The sequence below is a fragment of the Macaca mulatta genome, chromosome 11 (assembly GCF_049350105.2).
Source record: "Macaca mulatta isolate MMU2019108-1 chromosome 11, T2T-MMU8v2.0, whole genome shotgun sequence".
Taxonomy (NCBI): domain Eukaryota; kingdom Metazoa; phylum Chordata; class Mammalia; order Primates; family Cercopithecidae; genus Macaca; species Macaca mulatta.
Genome location: NC_133416.1, coordinates 51294303 through 51311938, shown reverse-complemented (window position 1 = coordinate 51311938; position 17636 = coordinate 51294303). Strand labels below are relative to the sequence as shown.

At 39.8% G+C, this 17636-nt stretch overlaps 1 protein-coding gene and 1 pseudogene across 8 annotated transcripts in view; one reads left to right on the top strand and one right to left on the bottom strand.

Annotated features, from left to right (window-relative positions):
• The window catches only part of TMEM117 (transmembrane protein 117), a 564266-nt gene that overhangs the window by 91970 nt on the left and 454660 nt on the right, over positions 1-17636 (bottom strand). For all 7 annotated transcript variants that reach the window (XM_077952512.1, XM_015151464.3, XM_015151466.3 and 4 more), the window contains 1 exon segment: positions 12229-12388. In XM_077952512.1, coding sequence (XP_077808638.1) covers positions 12229-12388 — 160 coding nt within the window.
• On the top strand, positions 14722-16259 carry LOC100430352 (Y-box-binding protein 1 pseudogene; annotated as a pseudogene). Its single transcript, XR_001447995.3, has one exon. The product of XR_001447995.3 is annotated as a Y-box-binding protein 1 pseudogene (transcript).

Here is a 17636-nt window from a genome sequence, read left to right as displayed (position 1 = left end):
GCCACTGTGCCTGGCCCAAAAAGTTGAAATTATTTATAAAAATAATGTACCTTGGCCTCCATGACCTTTTCTTTCCCCTGGTTCTTGCCCAGAAACCCATCTGGCATGTAAAGAGGAGGACTGACCTGGTCATCAAATGCCAAAAGAATGGGGGAAAAAGAAAAAACAAATATATATATATAAAAAATATTAACTGAAACTTTATTAGGAAGCTGAAGCTGGATATAGGATGTAACATTATGTACAACAGAGCAAAACTGTTTTGAAAATCCTCTCTGTTACAATTTCTGTTAGCTGTGGCAGCTGTCATCTCTATGTCCTCCCTTTCTTTCCCCATAACAAGTCTTTTCAACCTTCTGCATGGGCAGGAATACTCAACTAGGTTTCTGGGCTTCTCCAATTTGCATCTATATCCACCACCCTATTCATTAAAACAAAAGATCTTTCTTGGTATTCACCCTCTTAAGAAGGCCCAGGAAGGGATTATAAACAACTACTTATCTTTTTTCTAGACACATTTTTGTGTGTAAATTTATTTTGTTATAAAACTGAGATATATGTACCTCCCTGATTTCCTGCTGTTTCTCGGCTTTAGACCTTATTGGACTTGCCAAATTAATGTACTCAGCTACTGAAATCAAACAAAGCTTGAACAAAGGGTAATCTCTCAGATATAAATATTGTTTTCAGCATACATATATGTATACACATATATATACACACACACATAAAAATTAGAGAAAATATATCAAGAATACATTTAGTTTTATTTTTCAGCTTTCCACAAATACACAACAGTAGTGATAGAGTTTTATAGGAGAAATTCAAAATTCTGAACAATTCCCCAAACTTCTTCAAATGCAATAAATTGAGACTATCATCTGGCAGTTTAGAATTTTCTTGCAGTTCTATCATGTACAGCCATCTGATCAAAGCCATAGCAAACATTCAGTTATTACCAGAGTTACACGAGAGCTGGGAAATCACAGTCTAATTTTAAACTCATATTTCCAGGCAGAATCCCCTACTGATTCTCATACTATTAAGAGGAAGATCCAAGAATCTCCATTTTTAAGCAGAACCCAGGTGATTCTAATGCAGGTAACTATGATTGCAAGAATCATCAGTAATGATTTAAAAGAACATATTCCCAGGCACTATTACCCACTTACTAAACAAGAAACTTCTGGAGCTCTCCTGATCCAGAGTACTCACATCTTTGTAAAAGTTCTGGTGATTTTGTGTGTGTGTGTGTGTGTGTGTGTGTGTGTGATGGAGTTTCATTCTTGTTACTCAGGCTGGAGTGCAATGGCGCAATATTGACTCACCCCAACCTCTGCCTCCAGGGTTTAAGCTATTCTCCTGCCTCAGCCTCCAGAGCAGCTGTGATTACAAGCATGTGCCACCATGTCCAGCTAATTTTGTAGTTTTAGTAGAGATGGGGTTTCTCCATGTTGGTCAGGCTGGTTTTGAACCCCTGACCTCATGTGATCCACCTGCCTCGGCCTCCCAAAGTGCTGAGATTACAGGCGTGAGCCACTGTGCCCTGCCCCCAGTGATTCTTATGATCAGGTAACAGTGAGAATCATTGCCTTACAGTATGCCTCTATTTGTAGGTTATGGCTACATGGTTTCTCCTATTCCAAATTCTTGACATACCATCATATTACTATAGTTTTTCTTAGTTAAAACCAGTGAAGATCTGAATGATCAATTGTAATTCAAAGAATAACTGAATTTTTTTCAACTAATTTTCTTCTATCCATATTATGTACTTCTGACATGCAAAAACATCATACTTCAAGCATTTTAAAAAAATCTGACCATCACAAAAAAATCTTGTAACAAGAGGAAGGAAAAAACTGTCACGCTATCAATGAGAAAAGTGGATTCCTAGAAACAAACTGACTTAACTAAGGTCACACTGCCACTAAGAACTACGCAGCCCTGACTTTAGTCTATTGCAAGAGTGTTCCCATCACTCACTAAACTCCCTGTCACCTGCAATGTGCTTTGTTTTCAACATTGTATGCAGTATATTATTTCATTTTATATGCACAATAGTACAACGAGTTATGAAAAAAAAGTATGGTCTTTGAAGTCAGACAGATTTTTTTTTTTTAATTCTCATTCTGCTGAATCCAGACTGCATCTGTGTGCCTTAGGGAATTCTCATTTTCTTCTCATTTGTAAAATTATAGATAATATTAATAATATTATCCTTATTGGAAGATTTTGTAAGATTAAACGAAATAAAGTACATCTAAGCATGCAGGACAGTGCCCAGCACATAATAAGTGCTCAATGAATGTTGGCCTTTTAGTTTTTCTGACTTCTTCTCTCCCTCAACTCCTGTCTTATTTTTAGTCCAGTAGTGTTTTCATTGCACCATTCTGCCCTTCTTAGTAGCCTGTTCCTCATTTCACTGTGCAGTGTTCTCACTATGGTCTCCTATTACAGATTCCATATTTAATCTAACTACACTTGACACTGAGCCTCTTGGACAACATTCTCCAACGTGCCTTTTCATGTCCAACTCCAGAGTTAATAAACCTTGACTTAGAAACTGCCCATTGGGGTAGTGGGTAGGGGTTCAGAAGACCCAGCTTCTATATCAGGTTCTGTCACTGACTGACTTTATGACCTTAGGCAAGTTAAAGAACCTCCCTGGGCTTCAGCTGTAAAACTCAAGATATGAAAAAGTGATCCTAAATTTTCCTCCTGCTCTAAAATTTCATGACTTTATGATATTAATGAACTTGTCGGTCTAACAATAGCTCTTTTTCATTTCTTATTTTAGGCATGAGTTTAAAATGAATGCTCTGAATTACAGAGGATTGTTATACTGGCTTCCATGATTCCATTGCCTATAAAGTTCTTTTGCAATTTTTTCCTTAGCTTTATCATTGTAACTTAAAAAGTTCATAGAGGAGCCCATAGAAATACTTCACATCCCTGAAACCGTCCATTAAAAATAGTTACCAGCCGGGCACGGTGGCTGACATCTGTAATCCTAGCACTTTGGGAGGCGGAGGTGGGCAGATCATGAGGTCGAGGGATTGAGACCATTCTGGCCAACCAACATGGTGAAACCCCGTCTCTACTAAAAATACAAAAAAATTAGCCGGGTGTGGTGGCCGGTGCCTGTAGTCCCAGCTACTCGGGAGCCCGGGGCAGGAGAATGGCGTGAACCCGGAAGGCGGAGCTTGCAGTGAGCCGAGATGCCACCACTGCACTCCAGCCTGGGCGACAGAGCAAGACTCCGTCTCAAAAAAAAAAAAAAAAAAAAAAAAAAAAAAAACAAAAAAAAAGGTTACAAAGGGTCAGTCATCAGATCTGGGAAAAGCTTGCACCATAGCTTGCATTTAGCATAACCTATACAATTCTGACCTGAAGTATAGCCATGCTCTGAGTTTGGGTGCTAATAGCATGGCTGAATGTGTCAGTCTTCAATGCTGCACTTTTTTTACTGGGTACAAGTAGGACAATGACAAGTAGCAACTACTACACAGGACTTCCAGGGCCAACCTTGACACACATACAAAGATGAGAGTGACGGATAGGGCTGAAATATCCTTTTCACAGTGATAGTCAAACTCTAATTATAAGAAAAAGCACATTCATTGGAAAAATACAAATGCAAATGAGTTATATCTTGCAGCTTCAGCATGGCTTTGAAAAAATTCCTGCCCATGTGCAGTAGTATAGAATTTATCTTTCCAGTTTTTTAATCATGTTCTAGCTGTCCTTTTAACGAACACCTCAGGGACTGAAGCATTTTACTTTAAATTGGGATAAAACTGGAATGTCTCTATTCTCCACTTACTTAACCAAATCTTATAATTCCTTCAAACTACATTCTTTCCACGTTATACATAAAGACCAGAGTGATCTCTCCCATTCACGATAATCCCTCACAGAATTTACTGTCAGTTTCAACTGTCATCTATATCATATGCTAACCAGACTATTAGTTTCATTTTCAAGTGAATGTGTTTGTCACTCCAGTACCCATGATTGAATCCTAAAAGTTTTTGCCTAATAAACCCAATGCTTCCAGCTCACTATTACCTTCTGCCAAATTCCTCTGATACCATGGGCCACCTGTCAGGACATCTTCCTTGGCACTTCATGCAGACTACCCACTTGGCTGGACTCCTTCTGTCTGTATGGACAAACTGACTGTGTTAAGTCTGTCTACTATTTGGAGATCTGTTGCCAGGACTGCTAATAAACATAATGCGGTCCCCCTCCGTGATTCTCCCTGAACAGTCTGTCTCCCCACTGTACTAGCAGTAATGAGGGAACGGAAAAATGGTGAGAGTAAATAAAGTTGAGATTTAACCCCTTGAGCACATACCATGAAGAGAGTAGGCATTTATGGTTAATCCAGGTATTACCTAAGTGATAAGCCCTTTATTCCATGTCACCACTTGGGACCCTGTAACAGAAGCCAGCACCATTGTTTTCAAATAGTATTTTTCCTTGAGTAAGGAAAAATGAAGATGTTAAACACATGTAAGAAGGAGCTTAAAATACTTTGAAGAAGTTATATAAAATATTCCCAAAGCTCAAGGAGATGTTAAATCTAGTGGACAAACATTTAAACAAATCTTTCTTTCTAAGTAGCCTGTAGACGTAACTAGTTGGAATAACTTATCTTGAAAATATATTCTAACTTGTTAAAACATCATGGCTATTTAATTAACATAGGTTTATGCTTGTTGCTCTGACACATGTTCTGAAATGACTGAATCCACTTTCCACAACTGTGACCTCAAAAGAAATGCTCTACTAAAGTCAAGTCAATGGGGTTTTACAATAAAGTCTACCAAGAGTCACAATGTCTATTTTTAAAGTAGTCAACCTACTTCTGAGAGCCACACACAAAACAGAAAACAAACACACTTTAAATCTGTTACACGGTGAAATGTTTGTGGAATGCAATTTTCATGATTATTTTTTCAGTGCATTAAGAATTGCTTTTCAGGAAATATCACTTCTCTCCAAGTGCCTTTTGACTATACCAAAGAGTGCTTTTTAACACCTAACTGCAATTTATTTAGATTTTTATTTAGATAGTTAATTACCATAAGATCATACTTCAGTGAAAATGACCAAGTGTAATATTATTGATAGTTCATTCTCCTGCTGTTGGTATTTCACCTCTTGAAAAATCACATTATTTGGTATATGTGAAATAATGTTACATTAATTTCTTTGTTCTTTCACAAAGCAAAATATTTATGGTAAAACTGCAATGCACTAACCATGCTGTGGGAATGAAAAAACTCATAACACATTTCCTCTCCTCAAGGAGCTTACACATTACAGGTGGTATGTGTGTACACAGGTAACAAGCAGGTACTTAGATAAATTATAAGAGGGAGAAGTGTTGAAAGATATCAATAGTGTGAGGATCCAAAACTTGATCTTTGAAACTTTCTTATTCTTTTTAATAGTTTCTCCTCTATTCAGCTTCTGTTATGAACTTGATGCACATAAATCTAAGATATTACACACACACACACATCTGCACATATATATCTATGCATACAGGCACACATATATTTGTATGTATTGATATAGAAATATGAGTAGATTTCTGCTAGGTCTATCACCTGCTTTCCATTTTTTTCTTTTTCTTTTTTAAATAATTTCCAATTTTATTATAGATTCAGGGGGTCCAAGTGCAGGATTGTTACATGGGTATATTATGTGATGCTAAGAATTGGGGTATGGATGACCATGTTGCCCAGTAGAAAGCATAGTACCTGATGGGTAGTTTTTCGGTTCATTCCCCTCTCCCCTTCTGCCCTCTCCAGTAGTCCCCAGTGTCTGTAGTTCCCATTTTTATGTTCACCTGTACTCAATGTTTAGCTCTCATTTATAAATGAGAACATGTAGTATTTGGTTTTCTGTTCCTCTGTTAATTCACTTAGGATGATGGCCTCCAGATGAATCCATGTTGCTGCAAAGGATATCATTTCATTCTTTTTCATGGCTGTATAGTATGCCATGGTGTACAGGTACCACATTTTCTTTATCTGATCCACTGCTGATGGGCACCTAGGCTGGATGAACATATGTGTGCATGTGTCTTTTTGGTAGAACAACTTCTTTTCCTTTGGGTATATACTCAGTAATGGGATTGCTGGGTTGAATGGTAATTCTGTTTAAGCTGTTTGAGAGATCTCCAAACTGCTTTCCACAGTGGCCGAACAATTTACATTCCCACCATTAGTGCATAAGCATTCCCTTTTCTCTGCAGCCCTGCCAGCGTCTGTTATTCTTTTTAATCTTTTTTATAATAGGTCAGACTGACAGCTGTGAGATGGTATGTCATTGCAGTTTTGATTTGCATTTATCTGATGATTAGTGATGATGAGTATTTTTTCATATGCTTATTGGCTGCTTGTCTTTTTTTTTTTTTTGAGAAATGTCTGTTCATGTTCTTTTGCCCAATTTTAGATGGGATTATCTGTTTTTTTGCTTGTTGAGTTGTTCAAGTATCTTTTAAATTCTGGATATTAGACCTCTGTTGGATGCATAGTTTGCAGATATTTTCTCCAATACTGTGGGTTGTCTTTTTACTCTTCTATTTCTTTTTCTGTACAAAAGCTCTTTTGTTTAATTAGGTCTCACTTGTCAATTTTTGTTTTTGTTGCAATTGCTTTTGGGGACTTAGTCATAAATTCGTTGCCAAAGCAAATGTTGAGAAGGAAGAGCCTTTTCTCATGGTTATCACTGCCCTAGGCCCATGGCAAGTACTGCCTGGCTACTGCTGATGTTCACACAAGATCCAATGACTGTTTAGTCAGCTTATGGTGAATGCTGCCAGGCCTGGCTCTCTCCTTTCAGGAATGGGCTCCCATCTGGCCCAGGATGAGTCCAGATGTGCCATTTAGGAGCCAAGGCCTGGAGTCAGGGACCTCAGGAGCCAACTCTGTGCTCTGCCCCACGGTGGCTGGGCTGGTACCCAACCTGCAAGACAAAGTCCCCTTTACTCTTCACTGTGCTTTCCTCAAGTAGAAGGAATATCTCACCATGGCCACCACAGGTGGGGATGTTTGGGTTTCACCTGAAACCAGCATGGCCCTGGATGTCACCCAAGGCTGCCTGGTTACTCCTTATGTTCATTTAAGGCCCAAGGGCCCTTTAGACAGTGGGTGATGAATCCTGCCAGGATTGAGTCCTTCCCTTCAAGTCAGTTGGTTTCCTTCTGGCCCAGAAATGTTGTCCAGAGGTAAAACCTGAAATGGGGGCCTCAGGACTCTGCCTGGTGCCCTAGTCTACTGTGGTAAGCTAGTATCCAAGTTGCAAGACAAAGTCCTCTTTACTCTCTCCTCTCCTCTCCTGAAGCAGAGGAAAGGAGTCTGTCCTGGAGCTGTGAGCTGCACTGCTAGAGACTGAAGGAGGAGTGGTTCAAGCATTCCCTTGGCCACCCTGGCTGGTGTCTCACTAGGTCGCATGACACAAAGTCCACTGCCTCCAAGCTCAGCATAGCACAAGGACTAGCCAAGAAATTCCAAGTCCTTGTGGCCTAGACTGCCTTTCAAATTTATAGGGGATCCCAAAGCACTTTAGCCTGCAGTTGGGAAGCTACCAGAAATTCCCCTCTGGCTAGGGCTGGTCTAAATGCTCTCTATGTGTACCAGCTGAATTTTGCCCTGTGTTGCATTCTGCTATGACAGGCAGCACTAAGTTCCAATGCAAAGTCCCATAGTCACTGTGCTCTCCCTCCCCTAAGCACATAGATTCTCTCTGTGCCACGTGGCCACTGCTGGGGGATGGGGGAAGAGAGGTATCCGCAATTCCAGACCGTCTCTCCTACCCTCTTCAGTGCCTCTTTCCTTAATACAATGTTAAAACCAAGTACTGTGATCATTCTTCTGATTTTTGGGTCTTATGGAGGTGCTTTCTTATATGGATTGTTGTTAAATTTCATGTTCCTATGGGGGGACAATCACTGGATGGTTCTATTTGGATATTTTCCTCCATTTGTCCCACTTTTTTCCTTTGTTTACAAACATATTTTAACTTTTTAAAAAAATTGTGTAAATTTATGGGGTACAAGTGTAATTTTCATACACAGATAGATTGTGTAGTGGTGAAGTCGGCACTTTTAGGGTATCCATTACCTGAATCTTTTCCTTAACCTAGCAAAGATAGTAGGTGGGTGGCGTATGCCACAAATCAAATACTTATGCAAAAAATAAAGGGATATATATATAAATCAAATGACCTAATTACAAATACTTAATAGAAACTGAGATAAGGTTTTCCTTAGAAGAAAGTTTTCTCTACAATTTATTTCTTGTGTCCTGTATGTAGCATGTGTAAGTCACATTACATTTTGCTGGTATCTGTTTATGCCCTAGTTCTAGTGAATTTAGTAAAACCACAGAAAAATGTGATACAACAATAAAGGTAGAAAAATCCTATGTAGTAAATATCTATAAAAATTGATGATTTACTTTCTCTAAAAGTATTCAGAACTGGCCTGCTAATTTTATTAAAAATAATTTTAAAAAACTTCAGAAAAGTAGCACCAAATTATAATGGTTTCTTTTTTAAAAAATTACAATGCCAGCCGGTCACGGTGGCCTGTAATCCCAGCACTTTGGGAGACCAAGGTGGGCGGATCAGCTGAGGTTGGGAGTTTGAGACCAGCCTGACCAACATGGAGAAACCCCATCTCTACTAAAAAAAAAAAATACAAAATTAGCCAGGTGTGGTGGTGCATGCCTGTAATCCCAGCTACTGGGTAGGCTGAGGCAGGAGAATCGCTTGAACCCAGGAAGCGGAGGTTGCAGTGAGCTGAGATCGCACCATTGCACTCCAGCCTGGGCAACAAGAGTGAAACTCTGTCTCAAGAAAAAAAAAAAAAATTTATATATATATATAAAATACCTTTCTATAGTGTAAGTGGAATTTTCCTACCAATAGAAAACCTAAGATCGATTGCTTTCAAATCATTTAAATAATTCTAATAAGGACAGGTGTTTTAGTGACACTAATTTTACTTCTTTATTTTTCTTTCATCTGAAATATGTATATATGGGATGAATTAGAACACAGTTTAGTTGGTTGTGAACTCGCTAGGATATTTGTCTTACATATTTTCAAATGTCTTGAGTACATATGCTTTCTGGGGCTCTATTTAATTAAATTAACTCTCTTACCACATGTACTAGTTCCTATAACTTCTACATGATGCTCACAAAGAGGGATACAGTTTGCAGAAGACTCAGTGCTGAGCTGTCACTTCTTTATCCTCATCAAGCAGTTATTACTCTGGGCCTAATCCTGCCATGTAAGGCACTTTGCTTGGGAAGCACCAGGGATATGAAGAGTTATAAGGAAAAAGTGACATGTTGATTTGCAGTTTAGGTAAAAAGTGCTACAGGAGTTCTGAAGAGGATGTGATCACTTGGCTTTAATGAAGAGAGAGTTGAAATGGTCTCCAATGGTAGGATCTAAACGAGCAGAAGAGAAAAGGCACAATCTGTAGAGGAACAAGAGACTTCTGACACTGGGGAATAAGTGTTCTGTGGGCAAGTGCCCAGCAGCAAATACTTTGATCTGGGTGGAACTAGAGCATAGAAGACATGGGAGAGACGGATTCAGGGCCAGACCATGGAAGGCGCTCAGAGAGCTCCCAGAGGCTGGACTCCTCTTGGACAATGAGGAGTCATGGACAATATTTAGGGCTGAGAAGTGTACAACATGGTATTTCCAACTGGAAGGTTATAAAGAAGAGCTGCATAGGGCATATGGTACAAAGGGACGTGGACGTGTGATGGCAGAAGGTCCATAGGAGATTACTTTACAATAGTATAGAGGGGAGTCAAGACTGGAATGGTGACAAGGAAATGAGAAAGAAGAATGGTATTAAAGGCATAGAGAAAGATAAATCAGTAGGCCTGGCTAGCTGACTTAGTGTTAGGGGAGAGAGAAAAGAAGAAGTTAAGAGACCTAAATTTGGGGGCTAATTTTTTACTCATCTTTATATTAGAAACCTATTAATTTGGAGTTTATAGCCCAACCTCTCTCCCCTTTTCTTTCAGATGAACTCATCGCCATAGCCTCCCATGCTGAGCCCATGAGTTCCTGCAATTCCTTCCTAGGAAATCCAGAATCAGGCCTGACAGCTAGAGAGAGGGTGGTTGCGCTCTGAGGTGTTGGCAGTAGCCATTTTCTTCCATTTGAATGAGAAACCTGGAAAGACTGCTTTACAATAAGAGAAAAAAAAGAGAAGGCAGAAATAAAAAAGATAAGAGACGAAAAGTAAAGGCTAGGTCTGGATTCCCTGTTACACCCTCGTCTCTGCTTTCATGTGTTCCTAAAGGCAACTACATCCCTCCTCTTGAATTGGGTAGGATATCCCTAAAATGCAGCAAAACCTTCCTCCTTTGACTAAATTAGCTTGGCAGGGTTATTGCTACTTGCAGCCAAAATGGTCCAAACTTAAATATTCCTCAGCATAAACTCTTCATCGTCGGTCAGTTGGTGCTCTACTCTCTGAACACTTCAGCACGTTACTGACATTTTACATTGTTATGATATTTTTTCATCTAGAATGTCTTTCCCTTCCCCTTTGCTGACTCCGCCTATGTAAATCCTGACTATCCTTTCTTTCTTCCATCTGTCTTTATTAAGCAGTTTTTGAATGAATCCATAATATCTGTAAATTACAGTGTTATATTTTCCCACTTGAAGTCCTTGATTTTAGTGAACTTATTGGAAGAATACTTAAAACTTACATAAATAGAGTAGAAGCATGAGGATGGTAATGGACAATCAAAGAATTTATGCTCTCAAATCTATGAATGTAAGCAAATTCAATTAGACAATAGTCTACTTGGCTACCAATACCATTGACTTTAAGATGTGTTCAGAGAGGTATCAGTAGGCCATTTGGCCAATGTGGACATTTTATATGAGGAATTATATTAGTTAGGTAATAGAAGAATAGCTTTTTATAAGTAATGCATGATACATTATTGCATAAGTGCTAAAAATTCAATTCTGTAGATATCCATGGAACGTCCTACAGCTTAGTGAGAGACAGATCTAGAACCTGCCAATGCTGTCTGACTCAAAGTCAGATTGGAAAGCTTTTTCCATTGCTATTTCACGAAATAAGAAATTTATCAATTTTCAAATGCGACAAGAATATTCCGTTTTATCTCTTCAAATAATTTTTTTAAAAGATAGTGTATTTTAAAACATTAGCCATTAAAATAGTCATATACTCAAAGAACCATCTTGAACCTAACGCCCAAGATATATTATTTAACAAATTTAAAAAAAATCAATAAATAAACTGCCATTCTCTTTTGAGACAACACTGAATATCTCTCATAAAAGCCTCTTTTTGCCTTTAGAAATGAGAAAATCAATCTGATATCCTGTGAAATCTCACATAAATTCAGAATACAATGGAGTATTCCTTCAGTAATCATAGTCTTTAGCCTGGTGACTTACAATGCCTCAGGAGGGAAAAAAAATTGCCTTATGAAAGCAATAAGAAAATGTCTAACAAATGGATGGATATTTAATGAGCAAGATAAAATGCCAAGAAATAGCAAGTGTCTCTTTCTGTCCCATTCAAAAGAATATTCCTAAAACCCCAAACGGTCACACCAGATTACATGAGTAACACTGGTTAGTGTGATGCTATTGTATGAAAAATCTGTTGCTAAGCAGGGCAAAAATATGGTTTACATGAAAATGGAATGATCTCTGGTGAATACTGAAAGAAAGTAACAATTTCTATAACCAGAAAAAGAATTTTTACATCACTCCATTTCAACTGCTATAAAACCCCGAGTTGCTTTGACAATTGCTTTTCCCTGCTTTGCTGCTTTTATATCATCCTCATGTCTGCAGCTTTCCATTTACTATATGACAGGGTTTTTGGTTTTTGTTTCTGAGTGTGTTTTTTCCCTCTAAAGCCTAGGCAGAAAATACCAACGTGCTATATGGTTTCTAGGGGCCCACCTTGCAATGTTCATAAAATACATTTTTGGTGCCCCTCTTATAAAAGTCCAATTGGCTTTCTTCCCAGTATAACAGCTGAAAATATAAACAGAGAAGGCCCCATTAATAGTAATTGTAAATGCTGTACTTATTTAGATTTATGGAGCCTGCTGCCATATCCTGTTTGTTATACTGGGAACAGAGCATGCAGCGGCTTCGGTGAGGGGAGGGAAACACACTTACCTGCATCACAATAAGGAGGTCAAAGACCAAGATAAAAGAAGCAAGGAATGCTCTGGAAACTTCATCACTGGGCAAAAATCCCCGATTCAGCTTGTCCCAGCTGATCCAGTCCGTTGTAATCACAAGTACAACCACAGACGTCAGAGTAAAAAGAACTGTCCTGTAAAGAACAAGACACTCATTAAAGAACATAAGACATAAAATATAGATACTAGAGAGTGCATGTTATCTGTGTTGTATTAAATGTCTGCCCCTTGGTAACTACCTATCCTAAGGTATATAAGCCAAAAGGAAGATGAAAAAGGTTGGCCGGGCATGGTGGCTCATGCCTGTAGTCCTAGCACTTTGGGAGCCCAAGGCGGGCGGATCACCTGAGGTCAGGAGTTCGAGACCAGCCTGGCCAACATGGTAAAGCCCTGTCTCTAATAAAAATACAAAAAAATTTAGCCAAATGGAGTGGTGTGCTCCTGTAGTCCCAGCTACTTGGGAGGCTGAGGCTGGAGAATCGCTTGAACCTGGGAGGTGGAAGTTGTAGTGAGCCCAGATTACGCCACTGTGCTCCAGTCTGGGTGACAGAGAGAGATTCCATCTCAAAAAAAAAAAAAAAAAAAAAAAAAAAAATTAAATGCCTTCTTTGAAAAGCAATTAGGAAAAGTTATAATAGCATCTCTTCCAAGATTTACCCTAAAGAACATTAAGATAATAATTATGGAACAAATAATTAACAACAATTTTAAAAATGACTTTGGTTAGTGCAGTAAGTGTCCCAAGAAAACACTGTGTGTAGCTATTAGTAAACCTGTACATTGTTTACTAAGCATAGTGGACATGCAATGTAAGAAGATAAGGCAGATGGGTGAATGGGTGAGGAAATCTTTGGATTCCATTATCCTTCTACAAAAGGGAGGGATAGTTACACCAGACTCATCACCATCTCCAAGACTTGATAAGCTCCATACAGGGACCACCTCTAAAAGCCAATAATGTAGCTTGTTCTCATAGGACATACTTCATCCATGGCTTGTGGTCCAGTGACCTTTCTCCATGTCAGAGCACCTACTCCCTGCTATAAGATACTAGGAGCCTGACATTTTCTCTTATCTATCTTTTTAGCCCCCATAAAATCTTGCATAAGTATACACAGATGGAGTTCAATGAGGGTTAGTTGAAACTAAAGCATTTTTAAAAATCAGAAAATTACTCAAATTAGTCTTTAATGCCGACTTTTAAAGTAGATCTGAAATGTGGGTGATGAAAATTTAATCTGCCAGAGAATTGTCCATAATGTAGTCAAGCCTGTGCTTTCCAGGGCTATATTGATGGCTAGATATTGTTTAGAATTATAAGAAGAAAAAAACCAATTATTTGAAATTAACTTAATCAGATAAAAATGCAAGAAAGAAAAAGGAAATAAAGGAAAACAGAAGAAAAAACATAGAGGTGAAATAATATTGTAGAACACATACCCCTTTTGGCAATTAACAAAACTCTTTTTGCCCTCTAATGTCTTATAATAATTGAAATTCATAAAAAAAATGAATCTTCATAGAATTCTCTTTTCAATTGTACATAGTATAAACCCCTAAACCAAAAATTTGGTTTTCCTTTTCATAATTTCTTATTTGAAGCAAGTTATACTTTTATATAATGGATATAAAGAAATGTTTCTTATATTTTTTCTCCTCATGAATGGAAAGATACATTATTTTTTAAAATTTTAGAAAATAAACATTCCTATTAAAACTCATTATTTTATTAAAATTGCAAACTTTCAAAAGAATTTGACTCATGACCTCTAAAATAAAAAGTACAGATTGTCTCCTGCTATGGTATAGAGTAACTTTGACCACAGAAATTCAAAGGAATTAAATAAGTATGGGAGAAGTTCTAACTAATTATTATAACTCAATAGATAGAAATTGCAAGTATTATATAATAAGAATAGCGGGACTTAAGCAAAATTTTCTCCAGGTTAAGTCTATGTGTTTTTGATTTTGTTTTCTTGAGCTTGAGAAACCTCAAACAACTCTGAATGAAATCACCACAATTTCTTTTTTCAAGAAGGAATATAACAACCTCAATGAAGAATAAATATTGATTATTATTCAAAGTTTTTTGGGTAATAAGGATATTTTCTCATCATTCTTGGCTTTTCAAGTGCATTTCCCACAAGGATGCTATAAATATATACACTTTACAGGATGCACTCATATGGCTGTATAGGTTGGTAAATAGTTGGGGCCCCAATTTTCTCATGTCCCACTTTCTTTGCCTCCCCAGCCTCCTTCACAGAGCCTCTCACCTACCTGTTATCCAGCACTGCCTGGTTAACCTCTGGTGAAACAAGGGTACTCTAGTACCTCACTCTAGTTCTATGGCCAGTATGTATTCTATTGGTCAGAGCCTGTAGTCCACAGGCTCTGTGATATTTTTAATATCATTACTGCATTTTCACCTGGAACCTCCTTTAGTAAAGATAGTTGATTAAGAAGAATTAATACGAGTTCGATTGGTAGCGGGAGCGGAGAGCGGACCCCAGAGAGCCCTGAGCAGCCCCACCGCCGCCGCCGGCCTAGTTACCATCACACCCCGGGAGGAGCCGCAGCTGCCGCAGCCGGCCCCAGTCACCATCACCGCAACCATGAGCAGCGAGGCCGAGACCCAGCAGCCGCCCGCCGCCCCCCCCGCCGCCCCCGCCCTCAGCGCCTCGGACACCAAGCCCGGCACTACGGGCAGCGGCGCAGGGAGCGGTGGCCCGGGCGGCCTCACATCGGCGGCGCCTGCCGGCGGGGACAAGAAGGTCATCGCAACGAAGGTTTTGGGAACAGTAAAATGGTTCAATGTAAGGAACGGATATGGTTTCATCAACAGGAATGACACCAAGGAAGATGTATTTGTACACCAGACTGCCATAAAGAAGAATAACTCCAGGAAGTACCTTCGCAGTGTAGGAGATGGAGAGACTGTGGAGTTTGATGTTGTTGAAGGAGAAAAGGGTGCGGAGGCAGCAAATGTTACAGGTCCTGGTGGTGTTCCAGTTCAAGGCAGTAAATATGCAGCAGACCGTAACCATTATAGACGCTATCCACGTCGTAGGGGTCCTCCACGCAATTACCAGCAAAATTACCAGAATAGTGAGAGTGGGGAAAAGAACGAGGGATCGGAGAGTGCTCCCAAAGGCCAAGCCCAACAACGCCGGCCCTACCGCAGGCGAAGGTTCCCACCTTACTACATGCGGAGACCCTATGGGCGTCGACCACAGTATTCCAACCCTCCTGTGCAGGGAGAAGTGATGGAGGGTGCTGACAACCAGGGTGCAGGAGAACAAGGTAGACCAGTGAGGCAGAATATGTATCGGGGATATAGACCACGATTCCGCAGGGGCCCTCCCCGCCAAAGACAGCCTAGAGAGGACGGCAATGAAGAAGATAAAGAAAATCAAGGAGATGAGACCCAAGGTCAGCAGCCACCTCAACGTTGGTACCGCCGCAACTTCAATTACCGACGCAGACGCCCAGAAAACCCTAAACCACAAGATGGCAAAGAGACAAAAGCAGCCGATCCACCAGCTGAGAATTCGTCCGCTCCCTAGGCTGAGCAGGGCGGGGCTGAGTAAATGCCGGCTTACCATCTCTACCATCATCCGGTTTAGTCATCCAACAAGAAGAAATATGAAATTCCAGCAATAAGAAATGAACAAAAGATTGGAGCTGAAGACCTTAAGTGCTTGCTTTTTGCCCGTTGACCAGATAAATAGAACTATCTGCATTATCTATGCAGCATGGGGTTTTTATTATTTTTACCTAAAGACGTCTCTTTTTGGTAATAACAAACGTGTTTTTTAAAAAAGCCTGGTTTTTCTCAATACGCCTTTAAAGGTTTTTAAATTGTTTCATATCTGGTCAAGTTGAGATTTTTAAGAACTTCATTTTTAATTTGTAATAAAAGTTTACAACTTGATTTTTTCAAAAAAGTCAACAAACTGCAAGCACCTGTTAATAAAGGTCTTAAATAATTGTCAAAAAAAAAAAGAAGAATTAATACTCTAATGTTACTTCATAGGTCTAAAAATGTAAACTGATACTGTAAAATTAAATATTTATTCAGAGGCACATTTTTAGGTGTGAAAGTCTAGGAGTTTGGAATAAGTGTCTGCTGAGCAATTGAAACCTCATCTATTACAATATTTATAAAGGAACTATTCTAGGAGTCAGCAAGATAGCAGACTAGGAGATCCTCTACTCATATCCTCCCATAGAACAATAATTTGGCAGCTATTTATGGACAAAAGTGCCTTTTCCTAGCTTTAGGATTCAGATACAAAGTCCAAGACTGATCACGGCTGTCTGAGAGGGCAGGCCTGTACCCAGTCCCCAGGCTTATGAACAGTGGTCCTGGATACAGACCCAGAAACAGCCTCATCCCCCTATGAACTTGGCTACAGCTCCATTTGGTCTTCATCCTGCCACCAGAATCATCCACCAAGGAATGAGGGAGGAGTCATGCCCACATGCACTTTGTACAACAGACCTGCTGATCTCAGCCCCAGCTGTGGACCCTAAAGAGGCCCTGTAATTCAGCTCTAGCCATTCTCACCTGTAGTCTGAGAGCATTTCTGCCCACACAGGGATCTGCCAGGAGGTATGCCCATTCATGCCCTGGTGGCAGTCCCACCAACTTTGGTCCCACTGTAGATGCTGAAAGAGCCCTTTAACTTTGTTCCAACTTCTCTCAGCTGTGATCTGAGAGCAGTTCTGCCCACCAAGGGACTTTATAGAAAACACGCTCATCCATGCTCCCAGAAATGGGCCTCAGGCTGAATATAGATCCTGAAGTAGACCTGTGACCCAGTTCCAGCCCTTCTCAGCTGCAGTCAGGGGCAGTCTTGCCCAGTCAAGAACCTGGCAGGAGGTATATTTGTCTGTGACCCTGGAGAGAGATCTAAAAACACTGAACTCAGCTGTGGACCCTGAAGCACCCCCTGTAACTCAGTTCTAGCCCCTCTCAACCACAGTCCAGGACCAGTTCTGCCTGACCAAGGATCCACCTAATGACCCAGTGGGAGCCCTCCTAAGAACCTGGAGAGAAAGACATCAAATAGCCTACCTGGCAACAGGCCTACCATCTGTGGAGCCAACTGTAGAATCTAAAGCACACTCTTGCCCTAGTGTCAGTTCTACTGCCCAAAGTCCAATCTGTCTTGAGACCAGACAGGATTCATATACACTCGTGCTCCTTGTAAGAACCAGCAAAAGTCACGTGACCCAGTTAAAATTCCAGTCGACTGTGATCCCACAAGAAATCCTAACAGGCTGGGAACACTATAGAAGAAGATCAACATCCACCAAAGCCAATCTGTAAAGACTTGAACAGGTATTTGTTCCTTCAAATGTAGACACAAATGCAAA